Below are 20944 nucleotides of genomic sequence, written 5' to 3' on the forward strand. Positions count from 1 at the left end.
GACATCTTCCCCTTTCTAGAGCTGGTTGATTTTGTTGTTGTCATTTTTTTTCAGCTGCTGATAAACTGCTCTCCAAAGGTAACCTCATGACAGCCGTTTTTAAACTCAAGACTCTCATTAGTTCTCTTCCCTCTGTGTGAATGATATTTTGTTTTCCATAGCCTGAAGAAAGCATTTTGCTGAAATGCTTTTTCCTAATTTTCTATACCCTGAATATAAGTAACCTTTTCTTCAGCTGTTTGATTGGCAGTTCACATTCTGACAACTGACTCAAATTTGTTTCATAAAAATTGGATAACGCTTATATTATGCCATATCAGATCAGGAAGTTAATTTTTAAAAAAAGATTATATATCAAATTAGTTTCATTTAAAAAAAAAAATTAAGGATAGTGAAAACAGAAACAAGTACTACAACTGTGTAGTTACCCTGTGCCAAACCTCAAGGATCCTGGACCTCATTTTTCTTGAAGTCATATTTACTGGACTATTTAAATCTTTCTGTAATTTTATGTGCAACCAGAGCATTACCTGCACCATTTCAGCAGCCACATTCAACCTGAGATGCAGAGGAAGCTCCTGAAGGGCCTGGACCAACGACTGGCAATCCACGTAAAGCGCAGATAGCTGAAATACAATTAAACAAACAGAAAACTTGCATAAAGAAAATAAAACTAACAATGATTTCAATGTGTTATATTCCAAAACTCCACATAGGTAGTTATATAGCAATACAAAACTTAAATCTATAATATATTTGCAATAATTTCAAGAGTTGTAGGGATTAATTCATAGATTTAAAACTGTGTATGTACAGTGTAGCTTGGCAAAATGACAGCTAGATTTATAAAATACCTGCAAAGCAAAGGAATCATTTAGGGTGGTTTAAAAGGCAATAACTAACTAGGAGTAAGAAAATGAGATTTTAAAGATGGTAAGTTTAGGATACCTACTTGGCAATGCAATGAAGATAAACCTCCACTCTGATATAACGCTGTCCTCAGGAGCCAAAAAATCTTACCACGTTATATCGAACTTGCTTTGATCTGCCGGAGTGCGCAGGCCCCCCCCCCCGAGCGCTGCTTTATCACATTGTATCCAAATTTGTGTCATACCGGGGTAGAGGTGTATACAGAAGGAAACAATCCTGTACTAGCAGTAAATACTCTAAGCATGTGTGTCACTGCATCTGGGAGCAAGCCTGCCAGATTGGGTTCACAGATTTGTGGTCGTGGGACTCATGCTAGTGTGCTAAAAATAGCTCTGTAGATGGTACTTTGACATTGTGGCTCAGGCTGAAGCTTGGGCTCTGAAGCAGAGGCACTGGAAATGTGGGGCCCAGGGGAGCCATGGCTCAGTCCACTTTTAAAAGTGGAGGACCATGCCAGCTCACTTTTTAACATGAGCACAGTTTGGGTGGGCTGGAGAGTTGCATTGCCCTCGCTCCCACAACTTCAGGCTTTAGGCAGGTGCAGAGCAGCAGGGAGGGGCTAATAAGGTCATTAGTTCCCCTGCCACGAAGTGCAGCCCCTGCTGGTGGTGCCCTTCAGTGGGGGGGGGGCTGAGGTGGGCCTTAGGCCTCCACATGCCACGAGGCCTCAGTGGCCCTGCCCCTGCTCCTCCTCTTCATCCCGAGACCCCACCCCCTGGCCAGGCTGAAAAACAAAGCCAGACCATGATAAGAGCCACTCAGGCAGCCCAGGCCACTGTGGGGAGCTGGTGTGCCCCAGGGGGTGGGGACACAGGCTGGAGTCTGCTCTGGGCATCCGGGCACCTCGCCCAGGGCAAGTGGGAAGAGGAGCAAGAAGAGTGGGGCCTCAGAGAGGGGTGTGGCCTTGGGCGAGTAAGGGGTGGGGTCATGGGAAGGGGCAGGGTTTCAGGGAGATGAGGAGGGGCAGGGCCACAGAAAGGGGTGGGGCCTCATCCCCCCCCATTTCTACCAAGGTTCCGGCACTCCTGCTCTGAAGCCCACCTCTCCTCTAAGCATCAGTGCCCAAGCGACAACATCTACACTGCTATTTTTAGCATGCTAGCACGAATCCCACTAACCAAAGCCCGTGGAACCAGACTGGGAGGTTTACTCCCCGATGCAATGTAGATATACCGTTAAGAGTCTACTTGGCTATGTAACACAGTCCTTGTTTTACAGATGAAAAAATGGAGGCACAGGGTAAGTCACTTGCCTGAGGTTTCATAGTAAGACAATGGCAGATCCAGAATTAGAAATCAGGAGTTTCTGGTGCCTAGTACTGTGCTCACACCACATTTCTTTCTTCTTTGTATAGATAAAATTAAATAAACCAGACAAAAATATATAGAAGAGTACAGAGAAACTTGATACAACTACATAGACACACAAACACCTCCTTGTGCTTTGCTGTCATGGATACTATAAATGGAAAATCTCATCATGCTTAAGGTTGCCAACCCCCCAAGATTGTCCTGTTGTGTCCAGGAATTAAAGATTATGTCATGTGATGAAACCTCCAGGAATATGTCCAACCAAAACTGGCAACCCTATCATGCATGTGTCATGTCTTATAACTAAACAGTATTATTATCTACAATGTGTTTGCAGCTTAAGTTATTTATTTTCAGGCCAGTTTTTCAGAGGAAAAATTGTTTGGGTTTTGTTTTAGTTTGTTAAATAGCTTTTCCTGAATTATATTAAAAAGGCGTCTGCAATCTTTCCTGAACATGTGCTCCCAGCAAACACAGAGGACCCTTAAGGGCTACTGACTCTTCCATAAATTATTTTAAAAAATACAGATGTGGTCAATGTCAAGAAATTTCTGCATACATTTCATTAAAAAAAAAATTCTCACAGGCTTCAGTGGGTTTTATCATCAGTTTTTACCTAAAACATAAGCCCAAAATCTGTGGTCATGGCATGGCTATGCAACTTTCTACTGTGTATGAGTTCCAGAAGGTCACATGTATATGGCTGTTTGGTGAGCTGACACATCCAAAGGAAAGGCAAAATTGCTGCTCCCCTTGTTCAATAAAGTTACCCCATCCCAGGCATCACAACTCACTATTCTGATTGTTATTGTCTCTGAGGGATGCCCAAACAAAAGTGATAGAACTCTGAAATGAAGTTCAACCAGGGAGAAGAATCAGGCCAGTACTGACTTGCAACAGAGGTAAAATATTACCCTCAAAACAAAGGATGTTGAGATTGTGATAAATGAGATTGTGCATATTATTTTTGAATGGAGTTTCCATTAATGAATCAGTGGCCTTATCCAAAAAAGATTTTTGATAGATAAATGCTCCATGTAATGTTGAACTTTTTACCTGAAACAATAGCTTAAACTCTGTGTAAACATCAAAATTTGAAAACAATTATCCTATCCCGAGAAATTTAAGCTAAGGTCACTTGCCATCACCACAATTCTATTTAATGGGAAAATATGTTTAGGAATTGAATATTCAAAATACCTAATTAATTTTAATTTAATTTAATAGAGATATACCTATCTTGTAGAACTGGAAAGGTCATTGAATTCAGTCCCCTGCCTTCACAGCAGGACCAAGTACTGTCCCTGACAGATTTTTGCCCCACATCCCTAAATGGCCCCCTCAAGGATTGAACTCAGAACCCTGGGTTTAGCAAGCCACTGCTCAAACTGAGCTATCCCTCCCCCCTATAACAAAAGGTGTTTGATACATATGCATGTGTAGAACATGCAATCTCAAATGATTAAAAGCACTGTCAAATTTTACTGAAACCTGGATAAAGTTTATCCCTGAGTTGATTACTTGGTATTCCACATCTCTAGGACATATAAGGACTTTAAAAACCAATGTTTCAAAAATGTTTCCAGAAGACTGACTTTCTTCTAAAAGCTGCTGCTATACAAAAACAAACTTCAAGATATTATGCAGAACAATTTTTGAAAACCAAAATATCTATATATCAACCTAATGTGCAAACACATTAAAAGACACTACAAGCTTGTTGAAACAAATGCTTAGGTAGAAAGTTACTTGAAAACACACCAAATTACCTTCCTCTTACAAAATGCTTTGTTCTGTAATGCACATGGGGTATTACAGTCAATTGTAATGCTTTTGTGACCTTTTATTTTATTTTATTGCAGGCCTTATTTCTCACTTTCTTTTATTTAAAACTAATGACAACAGAGGGTCCTGAGTTGTATCTCTGTTTATGGATTTTAATCAATCACAGCTAAAGCAATAAAAGAATGTCTGAATGCAGTAGTATTAACAGCTCCTCAAATATCTAAATCCTGATGTCCGATTTCCAGTACTGGGAGTAAGAAAAGTCCTATTGTGCATCATACCTGATTGGTGCCAATAATTATTATTCTTCAATATTAAGTGATCATTCAAAATGCATTAGTGCTCATAGCTAAGAAAATTCTTTAGCACACAAAGCCTCAAAAGATCTTTGATCTCAATAAAGTATTAAGCAATGTACTGGACAACACGGCTATTACACAGCAACGAACTAGCACTTCAAAAAACCTGGCACTCGTCAAATACTTAAGGGGAGACTGGAGTCTCCACACAGAGCATGGAGGAGCAGAATAAGGGGAATTTTGACATTTAAATAACTCCAGGAGTTGATAAATTGTAAAGTAAAAATTAACAGTTTTTTTAAAAAACTGCTAAATGTAAATAATGCTTTTCAAAGAACTGGAGTGACTGAAATGAAGAAGGATTAAGAGAGAAGGGAGGAAGGATAAAGGAAAAGATGGTGGTGGTACAGAGAAGCAAAATAGCATAAAAGGAAGAATTTAAAATTTTCAAAGGAATTTTACTATAGATGACACTCTATCAAGAGACAAAAAATGGGATCAAAGGAGCAATTCACCATAGAACGCTAAGGCCATGAAACAGCAAAAAAAAAATTGGTCAAGAAAGGAAGAAACAGCAATGATATTTGCTGCTGAAATTACCATTATCACTGGCAAGAATGAAAAAGATGCAAATTATTTCATCACATACCCATGATTTTAAAATGGCACATTAAAAGAGATGGCAACTATCAAATATATCACCTCCATTTTGTCCACATTTGGACAAAATCCACTGAGTTTTCTACAATTGATAATTACCATGAAATGAGAGGTCACACATGTTAATTTCACTGTTGCACTTCATTCTACTATTTTCAGACTTGACGTGTAGCTTTTCCTTTCTACAACTAGCAGGCAACAGCACCAACCATTTTATAGCAATTTTTGTGCCTTTTCTCACTTATTCTGTCCTCTTGTGACTGTTTCTTTTCAATCTAGAATTCTATAGCCATTCCTTGTAAATACTGTACAGACAGACAGATCTGATGAGGAGCTGGGATTAGGGTTGCCAGGCATCCGGTTTTTGACCGGAACACCTGGCCGAAAAGGGATCCTGGTGGCCCTGGTCAGCACCACTGACCAGGCCGTTAAAAGTTTGGTGGTGCAGCAGCGCTAAAAGCAGGCTCTCTGACTGCCCTGGCTCCGCACTGCTCCCAGAAGCGGTGGCAGGTCCCCTCTCTGGCTCCTAGGCACGGAGGAGGGGAGGGGCTAAGGCCTCTGCGAGCTGCCCCAGCCCCAAGTGACAGTTCCACAGCTCCCATTGTCCGGGAACCGCAGCCAATGGGAGCTGCAAGGGTGGCACCTGCGGACGGGGCAATGCACGGAGACCCCTAGGGGCCAGACATGCCAGCCGCTTCCAGCAGCTGCCTGAGGTAAGCATTGCCTGGATCCTGCACCCCAACCCCCTGCCCGAGCCCCGAGCCCCCTCCTGTACCCCACACTCCTCCTCCCTGGCCCCACCCCAGAGCCAGAACCCCCAGCTGGAGCCCTCACCCCCCTTCATCCCAGTCCCCTCCTGCACCCTGAAACTCTCATGTCTGGCCTCATCCCTGAGCCCCCTCCTGCACTCCAAACCCCTCAACCCCAGAGCCCGCACTCCCAGCTGGAGTCCTCACCCCTCCTGCACCCCAACCCCCTGTCCCAGCCTGGTGAAAATGGGCGAGTGAGCAAGGGTGGGAGAGAGCTAGCAATGGAGGGATGGGGGAATGGCGTGAGCTGGGGCAGGGCCTTGAGGGAGGGGTAGGGTGTTTGGTTTTCTGCAGTCAGAAAGTTGGCAACCCTAGCTGAGATACATGTAGAGAACTAGGAAAAGCTGAGCAAACAGTCCATGACAAGAAACTAAGGGGGCGAAATGTGTGAGGGCTGATATTGGATGAGATGCCCAGGGAGGAAGACTGGAACTGAGGACCTGTCTTACAGGGATCAGTGGGCAGAAGACTGGAGAAAAGGGATGGGGGTGGGAGAAATAAACAGATCTGATGAGGAAATGGGAGGTAAGGAATAGGGACTATGAGTGAGGGAAGGGGGAGAAGACCGGAACTGGGGCAAGAAGCCCAAGGAGTGGAATCTGGGACTGGCTAGGTGAAGAGATAAGATTGAAATGAGGAGTCTGGAATAGGGAATAACTGAGACAAGGAAAGATTTGGCAGGAACAGGGCAGAAGGGTTCTGGCTTGGTAGGAACAAGACAGAAGAGTCGGTGCCCATTAGAACTCCTGGTCCAGAGCCAAGAATGGAACCCAGTATTCCTGAGTCTCATCATTCTTCTATTAGCAAATATTTGTGAAACTCACTGGCAAAGTGTGTCCCCTCCCTCTTTTAGAACTGGTCTACACAGAAGGTGACAACCCACTATTGCTATCAGTTACTCCATTAGCTCAAGAGATCTAATGGTAGAGACCTGTGTGGTGGATTTAACAACCCTGATGATGACCCATGTGGGTGTCAACATGATGATACCACAAGATAGAACTGAAAGTATGGGTATTTTACACACAAAAACACATTAAAGAACGTTAAGGTTGCAAAGTTGAACACTCACAAAAGTTAAGAAAAGTCAGAATTAAGGTTGCCTGTGCAACCTTATTTTGGTCTTCCTGTCTGTTTTTAATAATTTTTTAACCATTAATCCCGGTCCCCTGCCTCATTCAGTGCACAGATGTATGGTGTTTGGGGATGAATCAGGATTGTGTAGTGAAGGAAGCTGTCGTCTGTGGAATCCCTACCTAGTTTGTGGTAGAAGTTGGAAGGTGTATATTATTTGTACGACTGGGACAGGTGAGTCTAGGCCTGCCCAAAACTAAAAGCTCACCCCCTCAACTAAGGATGAGGAAGCACTAAGCCCAGGCTACACTTGAATATTTGGGACAACCAAGGAGAAAATAAGGTCCAAGATGGGCCTGAACTCCACTTTGGCTTTTGGGATAAGGAAATTGCGGGAGTAGTACCCCTTGCCTTTGAACTCTCCAGTACTGCTTCCACCACTCCTAGGCCCAGGAGCAGCCCCACCTCCTGCTCAAGTAGAGCCTTGTGTGAGGGGTGCCCCAGGAGGGACAGGGGTGGGGGGTTGTTGGGTGGGGAAGAAGTAAACTGGAGGGTGTAGCTCCAGGAGATGGTGTTGAGGACTCAATGGCCACAACCACTCCGGGAGGAAAAACACACAACTGACTGGAGAAGGGAAGCTTTATTGAGGGATTATTGGATCCCTGATGAGAACTGGCAGGGTGCCCTTGGGTGTCCCGTCAAAACCACCTTTTCCCTGCTTGCTTGCCCTTGGAGGACCCACGCTGGGGGGCAGGCCGAGACTGCCTCCGTGGGTGCCTCTTATAGACCTCAACTTCTTATAAGCGGTCTCGTATTTTGAATAGGTGGCCTGAGTGGGAGTCTGCTGTGGCTTGAACTTAGGTTTAGCCGGAGCTGGAACATAGAGACAGAGTCTGGAGAGTTGTGCAGGAGTCTTTCAGGCCATGCAGCTTTGTATCCATTTATTCCACAAACAGAGCTTTGACGTCAAACAGGAGGTCCTGCAGGGAGGTCTGCGCCTTGCTGAACACCCCAGAGAGCAGAAGCCATGATGCCCTTCTCATAGACACCATGGAAGCCATGGACCACGTGGCCATGTCCGCTGCATCCGAAGCTGCCTGCAGGGTTGCCCTGGCAGCCATTGTGCTCTCCTCCACCAGCACTTTGAACTCCTTCCTGTTGCGGTCCTGGAGGGAGTCCTCGAACTTGGGCAGGGAGCCCCACAGACTGAACTCATACCAGCCCAGGAGACCCTGGTGGTTCACCACCCGTAACTGGAAGCTCGAAGATGAATAAAATCTTCTTCCACATAAGTCCAGCCTCCTTGAATCTTTATTTTTCAGAATAGGAGCTGGTTGGCCCTGCCATTCCCTGTGGTTGACCGACTCGACCATCAGGGAGTTAGGAGCAGAGTGGGTGTATAAGCATTGGTGTGGGTACAAAATACTTGCCTTCCGCTCTCTTAGAGATGGGGGCCAATGAGGCCAGGGTTTGCCACAGGGCATTTGAAATTTTTGCCACGCTTTCGTGGAAAGGCAAGGCCACCCTGCCCAGTGCAGAGAAGGATAGTACATTAAACAAGGAGTCTGAGGGCTCCTCCATCTCCTCTGCTTGGAGGTGGAGGCTTGATGCTACCCTTTTTAAGGGTTCTTGGTGGGCCACAAAGGCCTCATGTGGGCTGTAATTGCCTCATCTGGGGAGAGTGGAGAGGCTGGCGCAGTACTTCGTGTGTCCATCGGCACCAGAGGGTCCACCACCTGGTGGATCTCTGGACACAGTGCAGAGGATGTACATCCCACCAACTCCTTCCTCAGAGGTCTGGAGAGGGAGGCCGAACGCGAACAATGTTGACATTCGTGCCATGACAGGCTGCGATAGCCCCTCTGAGACGAAGACCTTTGACTTTGTTTGTCTTGGTCCCATTGGTGTTTGCTCCTCAAGGTGGAGCGGTGCCAAGAGTCTCAGTCAGATGGAACCCAACCAGACAGTCTGGTGGGTGTCAAGGGCGATCCATGTGGACTTCTCCCTGAACGGTCCCTTGACTGAGTCTGGTACCGAGCCAGGGGTGACTGTGGAGATCCCAGCAGCAGCTTGCCTCTGGAGCACGAGGCTGACATCGGTGGTTCTCCTGGAACCGGCATGGACATAACATCCTGGGCCACCTGCAGGGCCTCCAGTGTGGAGGGCATCTGGACATCTGGGGAGGCCTTCTCCGAATGGGTCAGGCTACTCCACTAGACTTAAGTCGGAGGCCTAGAGGCCAGTGGGGATCGAGGATTGCCCAACATGGGTCTAGCCTCTGTCCCGGGTTTACTCCGGTGCCGCGGTGGAAAGGGCCTCTTCCTAGCCTTCCTGGCGTGCCCCAGGAACAGGACGCAGTACCGACTAGTCGATGGCACCGAAGGTTTGCCACGGACCACACCAACTGTGGACCAACCAACTCAGAGCAGCACGCTGGAGCTGGGGTCAGCGCCAACTCCATCAGAATAGCCCGGATCCTAATGTCCCTTTTTCTCTTGGTCCGAGGCTTAAACGACTTGCAAATCTTGCAGCGATCACTGAGATGGGTTTCCCCCAAATAACAAACAGTCCACGTGCGGATCACTCACTAGCATAGATCACCTACAAGTGTCTCACGACTTAAAACCCAGAAAACAGGGCATGCCCCGGCCCAGGCACTCTAGCTAAACGAAACTAACTAACTACAGTTACCATACGCTGAACAAACAAGCAGTTTTGGGGACGAGCTACAGCAAAGCTGGAGCAGAGCAGTTCCGAAGCACCTTCACTGGCAGCAAGAAGGAACTGAGTGTGGCGGGAGGGCGCAACGCCCCTTATACCACACCATGGAGGCGCCACTCCAGGGGTCGCTAGGGCGCTCCCCTATGGGTACTGCTAGGGGGGAAACTTCCGGCACCGGTGCTCATGGTGAGCACGCACCCCTATTGTGGAATACACATGAGCAATCACTCGAAGAAGAAATAAAATTTATCTTTGTAAAGCATCTTAATATTATAGCAATGGAAAAGCCCATGAGAAAATTAGTAATTTTGCATTCAGAACATGGTTCGAATAGTACACAGTAAATAAGGCCTAAAATCATACATTGCATAAAGAGTATGAAACAAAATATTCATACATTCCAAGGCCAGAAGGGAACATTGTGATCATCTAGTCTGACCTCTTCTATAACACAGACTACAGAACTCCCCCAAAATATTTTGTAGTACATATATTTTAGAACAACATCCAACCTTAAGTTAAAAGTTGCCAGTGATGGAGAATCCACCACAATCCTTGATAAGATGTTTCAATGAATAATTACCCTCAATGTTGGAAATGTACACCTTATACTGCATAGCTGCTCATTCAGCAGCAGCATCCTGTGCACTGAATGAGGGAGGTTTTTTTGTGGTCATGTAATTAAACACTGTAGATATGCATTACGATACAAGAGGGCCAAATTAAGGTTGCACACACAAATTTAATTCTGGCATCTACCTAACTTTTGAATGCTTGACTTTGCAAACTTAGTGTTCCTTTAACATTGTTTGTGTATGTGCACATAATTATTATAAATATCCTAAGAAATAACTAGCAAATGTTTAAAATTCAACTCCATATTTGTGACTCCGAAAAGGTTCAAGGACAGTTCCCCAACTATCTTAAGGAAAACACAAAATCTCCAAGTCTAAGAATCCCATCTTGCTGCTTGGGCAGGTCACGTGCAGAGCTGCAGAAATCAAACAAACATTTAAGAATTCTCATTTCTGCACCCTCAGTACCTCAGCTTAAAATGAACAGATTTTGAATACAAATCCACCAGTTTTCCATCCATGAGTACTCTAGATCCAGAACAGCTATTCCCTAGTTATATTCCACAACAGCACATGGACTCCATTTATTGATAACCTGAGAAACTAACTTCTCTTCTCTTATGGTCAATTTGGAGTTTGAAGTCACAATCAGATGATGTTTGTTGGTAGAATGAACAGGGTAAAACTACAACACAAACTGAACAACACAAGAAATTGAAATCACCATGCTAAACCTTTCCTCTCTTGAGTAAACCTGAAACATGGAAATGGAACGTTAATAATTGTCTGAAGAGACTGCAAAGACAGCATTAGAATGTGGCCAGAGTAATCTAAGTGGATGGATTTTAATCTTGCAGTTCATTTTTTCTTTTTGCAACCTTTATCACCAAAATAACCCCAACAATCAATTCATGCTGCTGCTTTGACTACCCCTCAGTAGAAGCAGAGAAAAAACACAACAGGGTGCAGCAAGAGAGAAAAACATACCAAAAGGAATACAGAATAATCGGTGTTGCTGCCAGAATAAAAATCCATCAACAACAACAATCCATCAACAATTGGTGTTGCTCTAACAACAATACATGCTGTCTGCTCTGGGGAACTAGGTGCATTACCACTGTACTTAGCTTGCAACAAAGTTTTTAACCATGCTACTCAAAATATATTATAAAAACAAAGCTGTATTTGTGGGGTCTATCTTGATGAGAAGATATGAAATAAAAGCATTAGGATCCAGTTTGGAATTACAGAAACATTTTACATTTACAAAAATCCTCTGAATAATAATTCTTCTGTATTACCTGTTTAGGGCCTACGCTTCCTGTGTCCCATTCTTTTTCTTCGGCAAATCGGAACTGTGTAAAAGAATCTCCTGTAGAAGAGAAGTAAAATGCAACTTTAATTTTAAACAAAGCAACAGGCATCCCCCAAAGCTCCCACACAATAAAAGTAAACTCATTAAGTCCAGATGAATAAAAACCTGCAATGTCTACATATATACACATTAATTTTTTTATATCACTTTCATTTAGGCCCCTTTAAGAAAGCATATCTAAGCTAAGACCCACCATGTGCTAAAATTTGCTCTGGTCTGCAGAAGAGTTACAAGACCGATATAAATATTTGAATCTACACACAGATAAGTCAGTAGATGACATCCTTTAGCTTAACAATGAAATACAGCTTTAGATGACATCCTTTAGCTTAACAATGAAATAGAGCTTTAGAAGAAACTTTTCAATACCAGAGTACGGTAGGAAAGAGAAAACAAGTCTTCATGCAGTAACTCCTAAATGCTCAAAATTTAGAAAGCGAATAAGAACCCCAAACTTATTTTTAAAAAACTGCACAATTTTAAAGCAAATCTCATGATTTTCTGAATGCTTGTGACTAGCGATGTTCAGTTAAGCCACTTGTGAAAGTTGATTTTCTGCTGAAAAAGGAAATAACTAAACCAAGTGGTTCTCTCTCTCTCTCATATTTTGACAATTGTGAGGATGATGTGAATGAGGCCAACCAACAACTCTGAGACACCACCTGCTACAAAGAACTTTTTACCACAATTCACCCACAAATTTAAGGCTAGCATCAAATCCTTCCCAAAACAACACCAAGAGAAACTCCACAACCTCATCCCCAAGGAACCCATCCCAAGAACCTCTCACATGCTTCCAAAGATACATAAACAAGGGAACCCTGACAGACCCATCATATCTGATCACAGCACTCTTACTGAATGTCTGGACTCATAGAAACCATCCTCAAAATACTCACCACACTAAGTGCCACCTTCCTCCATGACACAACAGACTTCCTCCAGAAATTCCACAACTTTAACAACATCCCTGCCACTATCAATGTCGCTTCCCTACATACCAAAATCCCTCACAATGACGGTATTGTTGCCTGCCTCATATTTCTACAAGACAATGGACAACACTCAGATATCCACCCCAAACACATCACCAAACTCATCCATTTTATCCTCACCCATAATAACTCTACATTCAACAACAAATACTTTGTCCAAACAATGGGAACAACCATGGGTACTAGGATGGCTCCCCAATACGCCAACCTCTTTATAGGCCACCTCAAGGAAGAAATTCTGGACAAATGTACCACAAAAATCAATGACATACCTGAGATACATCAATGATATTTTCATCCTCTGGACAGATGACCTAAACTCCCTCATAGACTTCTACCACAACGTCAACAACCACTACCATTCCAACAAACTCCCTCTAGAATTCTCCCATTCCAGTATCAATTTCCTGGACACCATGATCAGCTTCAATGATGGAACCCTATAGGCAACTATATTCAAGAAACCCATGGATCAACACGCTTATCTTCACAGATCCAGTAACTACCCCAAAAACACCAATAAATCTATCATCTATAGCTAGGCAATCAGACACTATAGAATATGCTCTGAGGAGAAAGTCAGGGATCAATGCCTCAACATACTTAAAACTACCTTCACCAAACAGGGACATTCCACCACCATCATGGAACAAGCATCCCAAATACCACGAGAAAACCTGCTTCAAATCGGGGGGAAAAAACAACCCTCTGACTGCACACTCCTAGTTGTCACCAGCCACTCCACAATAGAACCCATAGAGGGTACTGTTAAACAACTACAATCTATATTTGATGGAGACTAGATCCTGAAAGAAATCTTTCCCAAACCCACTCTTCTGGCCTTCAAACAACCCCCAAACCTCACCATGCTCATCATCAGAAGTAAGATTCCCACAGACCAGCCACCAATGTGATGACGTTGCCATAGCAACAGGTCTAAAACCTGCAGACATATTGCCACTACTACAATGATCAATGCTCCCCACAGCACACATTTCAAGATCCATATGTCCTACAGATGCCTATCACAACATGTGGTGTACCTTATCTAGTGTACTAAATGCCCCAGTAATAACTACGTAGGTGAAAAAGAGATGATCAGTATGTTTTTAAAGAAACTCTCACAGAAAAATGATACAAGACAAAAATGCCATATCACCCACTGGCAAACACTTTTCACAAAAGCATCATTCCACATCAAACCTTTCAGTCCTCATTGTCAAAGGAAACTTGCACAACACCTTCAAAAAATGAGCCTGGAGGCTTAAATTCATAGTTTTGTTAGACACTAAAAATCATGAACTCAATAAGACACCCTGGATTTATGGCACATTACAGCAATTCATAACACACTAACCCTCCTTTGTCCTACAACTGCAGCAGGGTTAACTGCCCAGTTCACCTTGAATGGTCTCTTACAAAATATTAACTTCTGATGCAAAACAATCTGTTCCAGCTTGCATTTATCTGTGACATACTGAGGGCTGGTCTACCCTGAAAAGTTTCATCATGATGGCCATGTCTCTCAGGGGTGTGGAAAATCCACATCCCTGAGAGATGCAGTTAAGCCAACCTAACCCTCAGTGTAGACAGCGCTAGGATGATGGAAGAATTCTTCCGTCAACCTAGCCATCCCTTCTCAGGGAGGTGGATTATCTACAGTGATTAAAGAATCTTTCTTGTCACTGTAGTGAGTGTCCAGACTGAAGCGCTACAGGGGCACAGCTGCAGCTGCGCTACTCGACCATTTTAAGCATAGACTTAGCCTGAGTACCTTTCCCAGCCCTGAAGAGCCCTACGTAAGCTCACCAGCTTGTCTCTTTCATCAAAGTAAGCTGGTCCAATAAAGGCCTCCTCGTATCTCGATGACACCATAACCATTCATAACTGGTCCTCCTCAGAAACACCGAAGATCCTTTGCATCATTTCCCATGATTCATCACAAGGAAGCAAGAGCTTCCACAGCTCTTCAAAGAAGTTACAACAGTGGCACCAGGATATATGGGGTGCCTTACACTTCTGAGAATGGTTGGTTGCAAAGCAACCGAACAAATCCACTACAACCGGAAACTCCTCTGGGATCAGGAGCTGACCTGCGAGTCCCCACTCCCAAACAACAGCTGCCAATTGTTTCTGGGGGTCACAGAGACCCAGAGGTTGAGAATTGCTATATTAAACTATAGATGAAATATACCCTTTAACTGGGCTTTTTAAATACAGTGACAAAGCATGCCTTTCAGATGGAAAAGCAATAACTACAATTCACAAAAGCACATTTAATGCAAATTAGGTTAATGAGAATGTTGGTCTACCCAATTATCTTTTCAAAAATTTCTTTAGCCTGAAAATAACTTCCTTTTACACTATGAATACTAATAAAACATCATACAATGACTCTGAGCTCCTTTCAAATACAAAAGCGTATTTATGATAGATTACAATCCTTATGAAGTACTATTTATATTTCAAAACAGTTTACAAATATACTCAAACATATTTAATTGAATATGAAACATTAACTTTGTCATCTTTTACAATAAGTTTTAATAGTAATTATTGCACAAACTGTAATTTTAAAATGAAATGACAGGACCTCTAAAACAGAGCAGATTTTTCTATCACTAAAAATGCCATTTATCCAATTAAAGAGATGATTTAAACAGAATGCATGTTTTATACCCAAATTAAACTGCATAGTATTAGCCTGCTGATTTTTTTCATATGAATAACACACATTTGCAACATCTAACAGAAAATTGTCAATATTCTTTGAAATGTTTTTAAAATGAAATAATACATAATGCCCGAAGTTTAAAAGGTGAATCTCTAAACTGGAGGAAAGAACTGACAAATGTTTTTAACAATGATTTGCTGCTCAGTATTGTATACCATTTGTCTTTTGTCTGAAATTTCATATACTACTTCATTAAAAACAAGAGAGATAAAAGGTTACAGATATTTGTATATGTGCAAATATGTATCTTTAGCACTTCATGTATCTGAATAAATTTATATTATTAGAAAAATCCACAATACAATGTAATCCCTATAGAACTATGATATAACTGTGCCCAAAGGTATTATAAGGGTAACAAGCGAAAGGTAAAATGAACTTCCTTGCCCATAATTTTATCTTCTCCAAAGTGGGTACCCACTGCTCCATCAGTCCCTTACTGGGTTCTCCTTCTTTAATCACTCATATATTGGGAATGGAATTCAAGGTTCCCCCTTTAATTTTTTTTTTTTTTTTTAAATGGAGATGCTTGTCTGCAGCTCCTGCTGGTACTCTAGAGGAAATATAGTAACTTTCAGACCTCAGGCACACTTCCAAAGCTCATGAGACTCAGAGAGCTAAGCCATATTAGAAAAATTAATATTGAAATTTAAGGGCTCTCCAGCAGGAACAGAAGACCCTCTTGATTGGTGGAACTAGAAAAATGCCCCCTATATACTATACGGTTCAAAGCTGAAAATGAGTAATTTATTGTGTCAGGCTAGAGTATTGCTGAGGACAGATCTGGCCAAGAACCAGGTAATCTGAGCTTCCTCTTAGAATCCCCTCTGAATTCTTTGGACCTCTGGTAACTAAGGATGTAAGCAGAGATTACACAAGTCATAATTTCTCATAAGACAAAGGAGGAAGATTCAAAGCCCCTTTTTAGTGAGTTCTTACTCTTCTGGCTCACAAAATCCCCAAGTGCCTCTGCTCAATCCACTGAGATCAAAATTTGCCTTTGTTGTAGACTGAATTTGACTGATTGGTTCAACAGTTGTTGGGGTAACATCTAAGCCAACTAACTGCTAGTGGACCTCTTCCTCTATAGACTGGACTATTCAGAGTCCACAACCTTTTCCTAAGATTCTGATCACAGAACAATCCATTTGCTCTTCTTATTCCACTTCACTTTTAACAGGGGCTTAAAGTTGGAGGGAGCTGGATGAAAAGGTCTTACTTTTAAGGTAGAATAAATCAAGTCTAGCAGCCTCTTAACTTTTTCTTGTAGGCACTGGCAACCCGAATCAGTTAACTTATCTGATGCTGATCAGGAGAGCTCATTTTCCATGAATGGCTTAAGTGACCGCTTGAGAAACTGACCAACTCTCCCAAGAATGAAGATCACTAGTGTCTCTTTTTCCTAGAGGTTTTTTCCCCTTTGGAGGTTAGATTTTGGCTGGGAAGAGCCAGGAGAAAACAATTTTAAGATTTAATTCAAGGGAATGCAAGACCACTGATACCTATGAGATCTGAGCTAGTTTGTGCGGATCCAGACAGCAGGAGAGAGAGAGCAGTGTCTGGAGTCTTCCATGAAGATTCAAGACCCAATGATATTTTCCATGAGGAAATGGAGGAGAGGTCCTCCTCAAAATCTTTTAGTTTTAGATAGAAAATCAAGGCTTGTGAGGTGGGTAGAATTAAGAACTGCCCATAAGGTATAAAGCAGTAAACACATCAATATGTGATGGGTGGAGCAGCAGTTACCCACATGGAGAAGGAAAGGGGCAAAGCAAAGGTGAGGGAGAAAGAACCTGTACCTTTAAGTTCCATGGCTAGTCACAAATATAAAGACATTCTGAAAACATCATGGTAACTGCAAAAACAAAAATCAAGTGCTTTGTGATGTCACCAAAACCCTGAGATGTGTGTTGTTATTTCTTCTTATTTTTCCTACATTGTGCTTTATGAACCAGTGTATCCACAGTTATCACTTACATATAAACATGCCAATAATTAAAATACTGTAAAAAGTGTCTTAGATTTTCCTTAATTTATATTTCATTCTTCTACAAAGTTATTTGTACATCTAAATTGATAACAGACATGTGATGATAGCAAATCCATGAGATACTTCAAATAATAAAAAAGTTCTAAGATTTTTATTTTATCTCTGATAATATAGAACACTAAATGTCCAAATGCAAAGCTTTCCCCCAAAATAAGGGGCTATGATGGAATGAACGGTCCTGCCTTGAGCAGGGGGTTGGACTAGATGACCTCCTGAGGTCTCTTCCAATCCTGATATTCTATGATATTAAAGTCATGAAGCCTATAGGGAAAGCAGCCAAGGAGAGTTAAAGACTGGAACAAATGTAAGAGAAATAACAACAGAACAGAAAAATGTAGGGGGAGTGGAAATAGTATGGTAATACTAGAAAGGAAAAAACAAGGAAGTCAACTGGAGACTAGAAAGAATGAAATACTATGCATGAGAAAGCTGACTGGTGAAAATAATCATTATAGAATAAATGTTACAAAGCGATTCCTTCAGTTTCACAAAAGACATCACTGTTATCTCCACAGACATTCTTAACACCTCCTTAATGAAAGTGTGCGCACAATGGTGGTTTCAATTAACTTCAACAGCAGCCCTTCAGATAATCCTCCATGAGGTCAGTGAATTTCTCAGGGTACAGAAATATAATGTACAACAATTTATTAATGAAGTTGTGCAGCTTTAGTTCCCTTCCCACTAACTTGCTTACAAACAACTACCTCTGCTATCAGTAAGAAATGGAGGAGCCCATGGGCCCACAGGATCCGAAAGATAAACACTAAAACTTATTTAAAGGCATTAGCAAGAAAACAAAAATTACAGAGCAGCCCAATGTATATGATTTATATATTTGTAAATTGACCAGTCAAAGAAGAACATTTCCTTATATTTTTCCACAAGCAGTGTGTCAATCCTGCCATAATTTTGGACAATTTCTTAGGAGCTCTCTCAGCAAATATCACCAACTTCTGCTTTTTAAATTTTTACTTTTAAAATTTTGTTTAAATTTCAATGTAGCCTACGCTCTCACTAATGCAATCTTTCACTTTGACTAAGTCTTTCATTAAGACTGCAAATTTCTTCTACCAGTGTGATTGTGTGACTTGCACCAGTATAGCAATATATTGAATAAATACAGATATTTACCAAGTGAAACTAACTACATGCAGCAAAATCAAGGAGTCTCTAGGGGTGTATCTACACAGCAATAAAAAAAGACCTATGGCAACAAGGGTCAGAGCCAGGGTCAACTCGTTCTGCGGGGCTAAAAATAACAGTTTCAAAATTTGTGCTTGGGCTTGAGCTCAGGCTCCAAAACCTAGTGAGGAGGGAGGGTCTCAGAGCCTGGGCTGTAGCTTGAGCCCAAATGTCTACACTGCTACTTTAAACTCTGCAGAGGAAGCCCCATGAGCCCAAGTCAGCTGACCCTGGCTCAGAGACTTACTGCGACAGGTTTGTTGTGTTTTTTTTTTGCACTGTCTAGACATACCCTAAGAGATCTGAATCTATTAATTTTAATCAGATATTATTAAGATCAGTACATTGCAATTATCCTACAAAGTCAATATGTTATCAAGGACCCGAAAGCTATTTCTAAATAACATGCCACCATAACTAATACGTTTTAAACAACCTATTTTGTCCCTGGCTCTGTCATTCACTATCAGGTTTGCAAATAATATAGTACAAACCTGTTTCAGAATATTTATGCAACGGCTTGACATAAGATTTCAAAAACTACCAGCAGCCAATGTGCCTCTGAACAACAGTTTTAGCTGATTAGTTTGAAAAATTAGTTTGATTAGTTATTTAGAGACGGAAACTAAAAGAAAATGTATCGCAAAATTACATTATGGAATTAAATGTTTAGTATACATTTAGCTCCATCTTAAACAAGACAAGATGAAGCTTGTTATTGTACATGGATATGAAGGCTATTATATCAGGTATTTTTCTGGAATTAATTAAATTAAATACTTTGAGTTTTTATATGCACATAGAAGGGGAGGATGTATTTCCCTACAATCAGTGAAACCGGAATGTCTTAATGCATCACAAACTTTGATACTGACAAACCTGAAATAGTTCTTAGGTCCCATCTACACTACAAATGTAACTCTATCAATGATCCTTACAGACTACACTATAAACTAGAAAGCACATTTGTAACCAAATTATGGGACAACTGTACTGGAAGCAGATTCCACGATATTATTGCATGGTGCTCGCAACAGCAGGAAGTATCACACACACACTTTAAATCTGATCAATTTTCAATATCAGAAATACAAACCTAGTTAATTTTAGAAGATTTTCTTCAGTTTAAAATATAAGAATAAAAGCCTTTAAAATATATGATAATAATTCAGACATTTAAAAATCTCAAATGTTCATGACAACAAGACAGTAAATCTAGCACCATTAACAGTGCTTCAAAATACTGTGCAATTAAATTTCCATGGCATATTTTCTAACTCATTTCTTCCAGTAGTAAGTGATCTTTCTAGGTTTTCCCCCTTAAAGTTGTTCATCAGTTGCACGGGTTAACAGAATGAAAGCTAAAAACATGCCCACCACTATTTTTAAATTTCTGGCTGGCTATGTACAGTCGTACATATAAAAGAGCCACTTAGGACGTTAAGAGGAAGACGACAATATTTTTAACAATTTGCTTTGTCATCTACAGCTGGGCCCCCATTGTTTACTTGGCCCATTGAGAGAGAGAGAAAAAGGAAAAAAAAGTACTATACCACATGCCGCCTCCCTCTGCCATTTTTAGGTACTGCATGCACCAGTTTTATTGATAAACAAAAATTAATAAATAAGGAATCTTTTTGTATAAAATAAGCTCTATATTCTATTTTAATTAGTTTACCCTAGACAAGGTGGGGAAGGGGGGTGGGGGAGGAGGAAAAAAGGAAGGACATATGTTGCATAACTATAATTTCCTTGGTACCTAAACCCTCTTATAAGTCAATAAGGCAAGTTTCACATTTATATATTGCTTATAGCAAAAAAGAAAAAGCTTGTAACGGAAAACAAAATCAGACTAAGCTATGCTATGGTATCAGAGGAGTAGCCGTGTTAGTCTGGATCTGTAAAAGCAGCAGAGTCCTGTGGCACCTTATAGACTAACAGACATATTGGAGCATGAGCTTTTGTGGGTGAATACGAACTTCGTCAGATGCACGTATTCACCCACGAAAGCTCATGCTCCAATATGTCTGTTAGTCTATAAGGTGCCACAGGACTCTTTGCTGCTTATGCTATGGTAGTTTGCATAAACAACCTCCAGCAGACTGTCTTCCCCATGTGTTACTGCCTTTTTTCATGGTGGATAATTGTATAGCTGAAACATAATATTTACATGATTAAGTTTGATTACATGTTTCTTTAGTACAGCTCTTAGCTGCAACAGGAATACACACTATTGGAACAATCTGTATTGAACACAATAAACATATATTCAAAACTTCGCACAAAACCATATAGCTATTCATATGGAGCTACCCTTCCAAGGACAGGAAGTTGAATTCTTCTCTAATATTCACTTCTTTCCTGAGCAAATAATAAAATGGAATTTCAGTGTCATGTTATTGATTCTCTGTAAAATTACATTTAAACGTTTGGTTAAGTTAA

At 41.5% G+C, this 20944-nt stretch overlaps 1 protein-coding gene across 1 annotated transcript in view; it reads right to left on the reverse strand.

The window, feature by feature from the left end:
• AVEN (apoptosis and caspase activation inhibitor) overlaps positions 1-20944 on the reverse strand; it is a 163983-nt gene that overhangs the window by 6202 nt on the left and 136837 nt on the right. Inside the window, exons 2-3 of the mRNA XM_030560059.1 lie at positions 11465-11535; positions 531-626 (exon numbers count right to left, since the gene is read on the reverse strand). Of these exons, the coding sequence (XP_030415919.1) occupies positions 531-626; positions 11465-11535 (167 nt within the window). The remainder of the gene's footprint in view (positions 1-530; positions 627-11464; positions 11536-20944) is intronic.

The sequence above is a fragment of the Gopherus evgoodei genome, chromosome 4 (genome assembly GCF_007399415.2).
Source record: "Gopherus evgoodei ecotype Sinaloan lineage chromosome 4, rGopEvg1_v1.p, whole genome shotgun sequence".
Lineage (NCBI taxonomy): Eukaryota > Metazoa > Chordata > Testudines > Testudinidae > Gopherus > Gopherus evgoodei.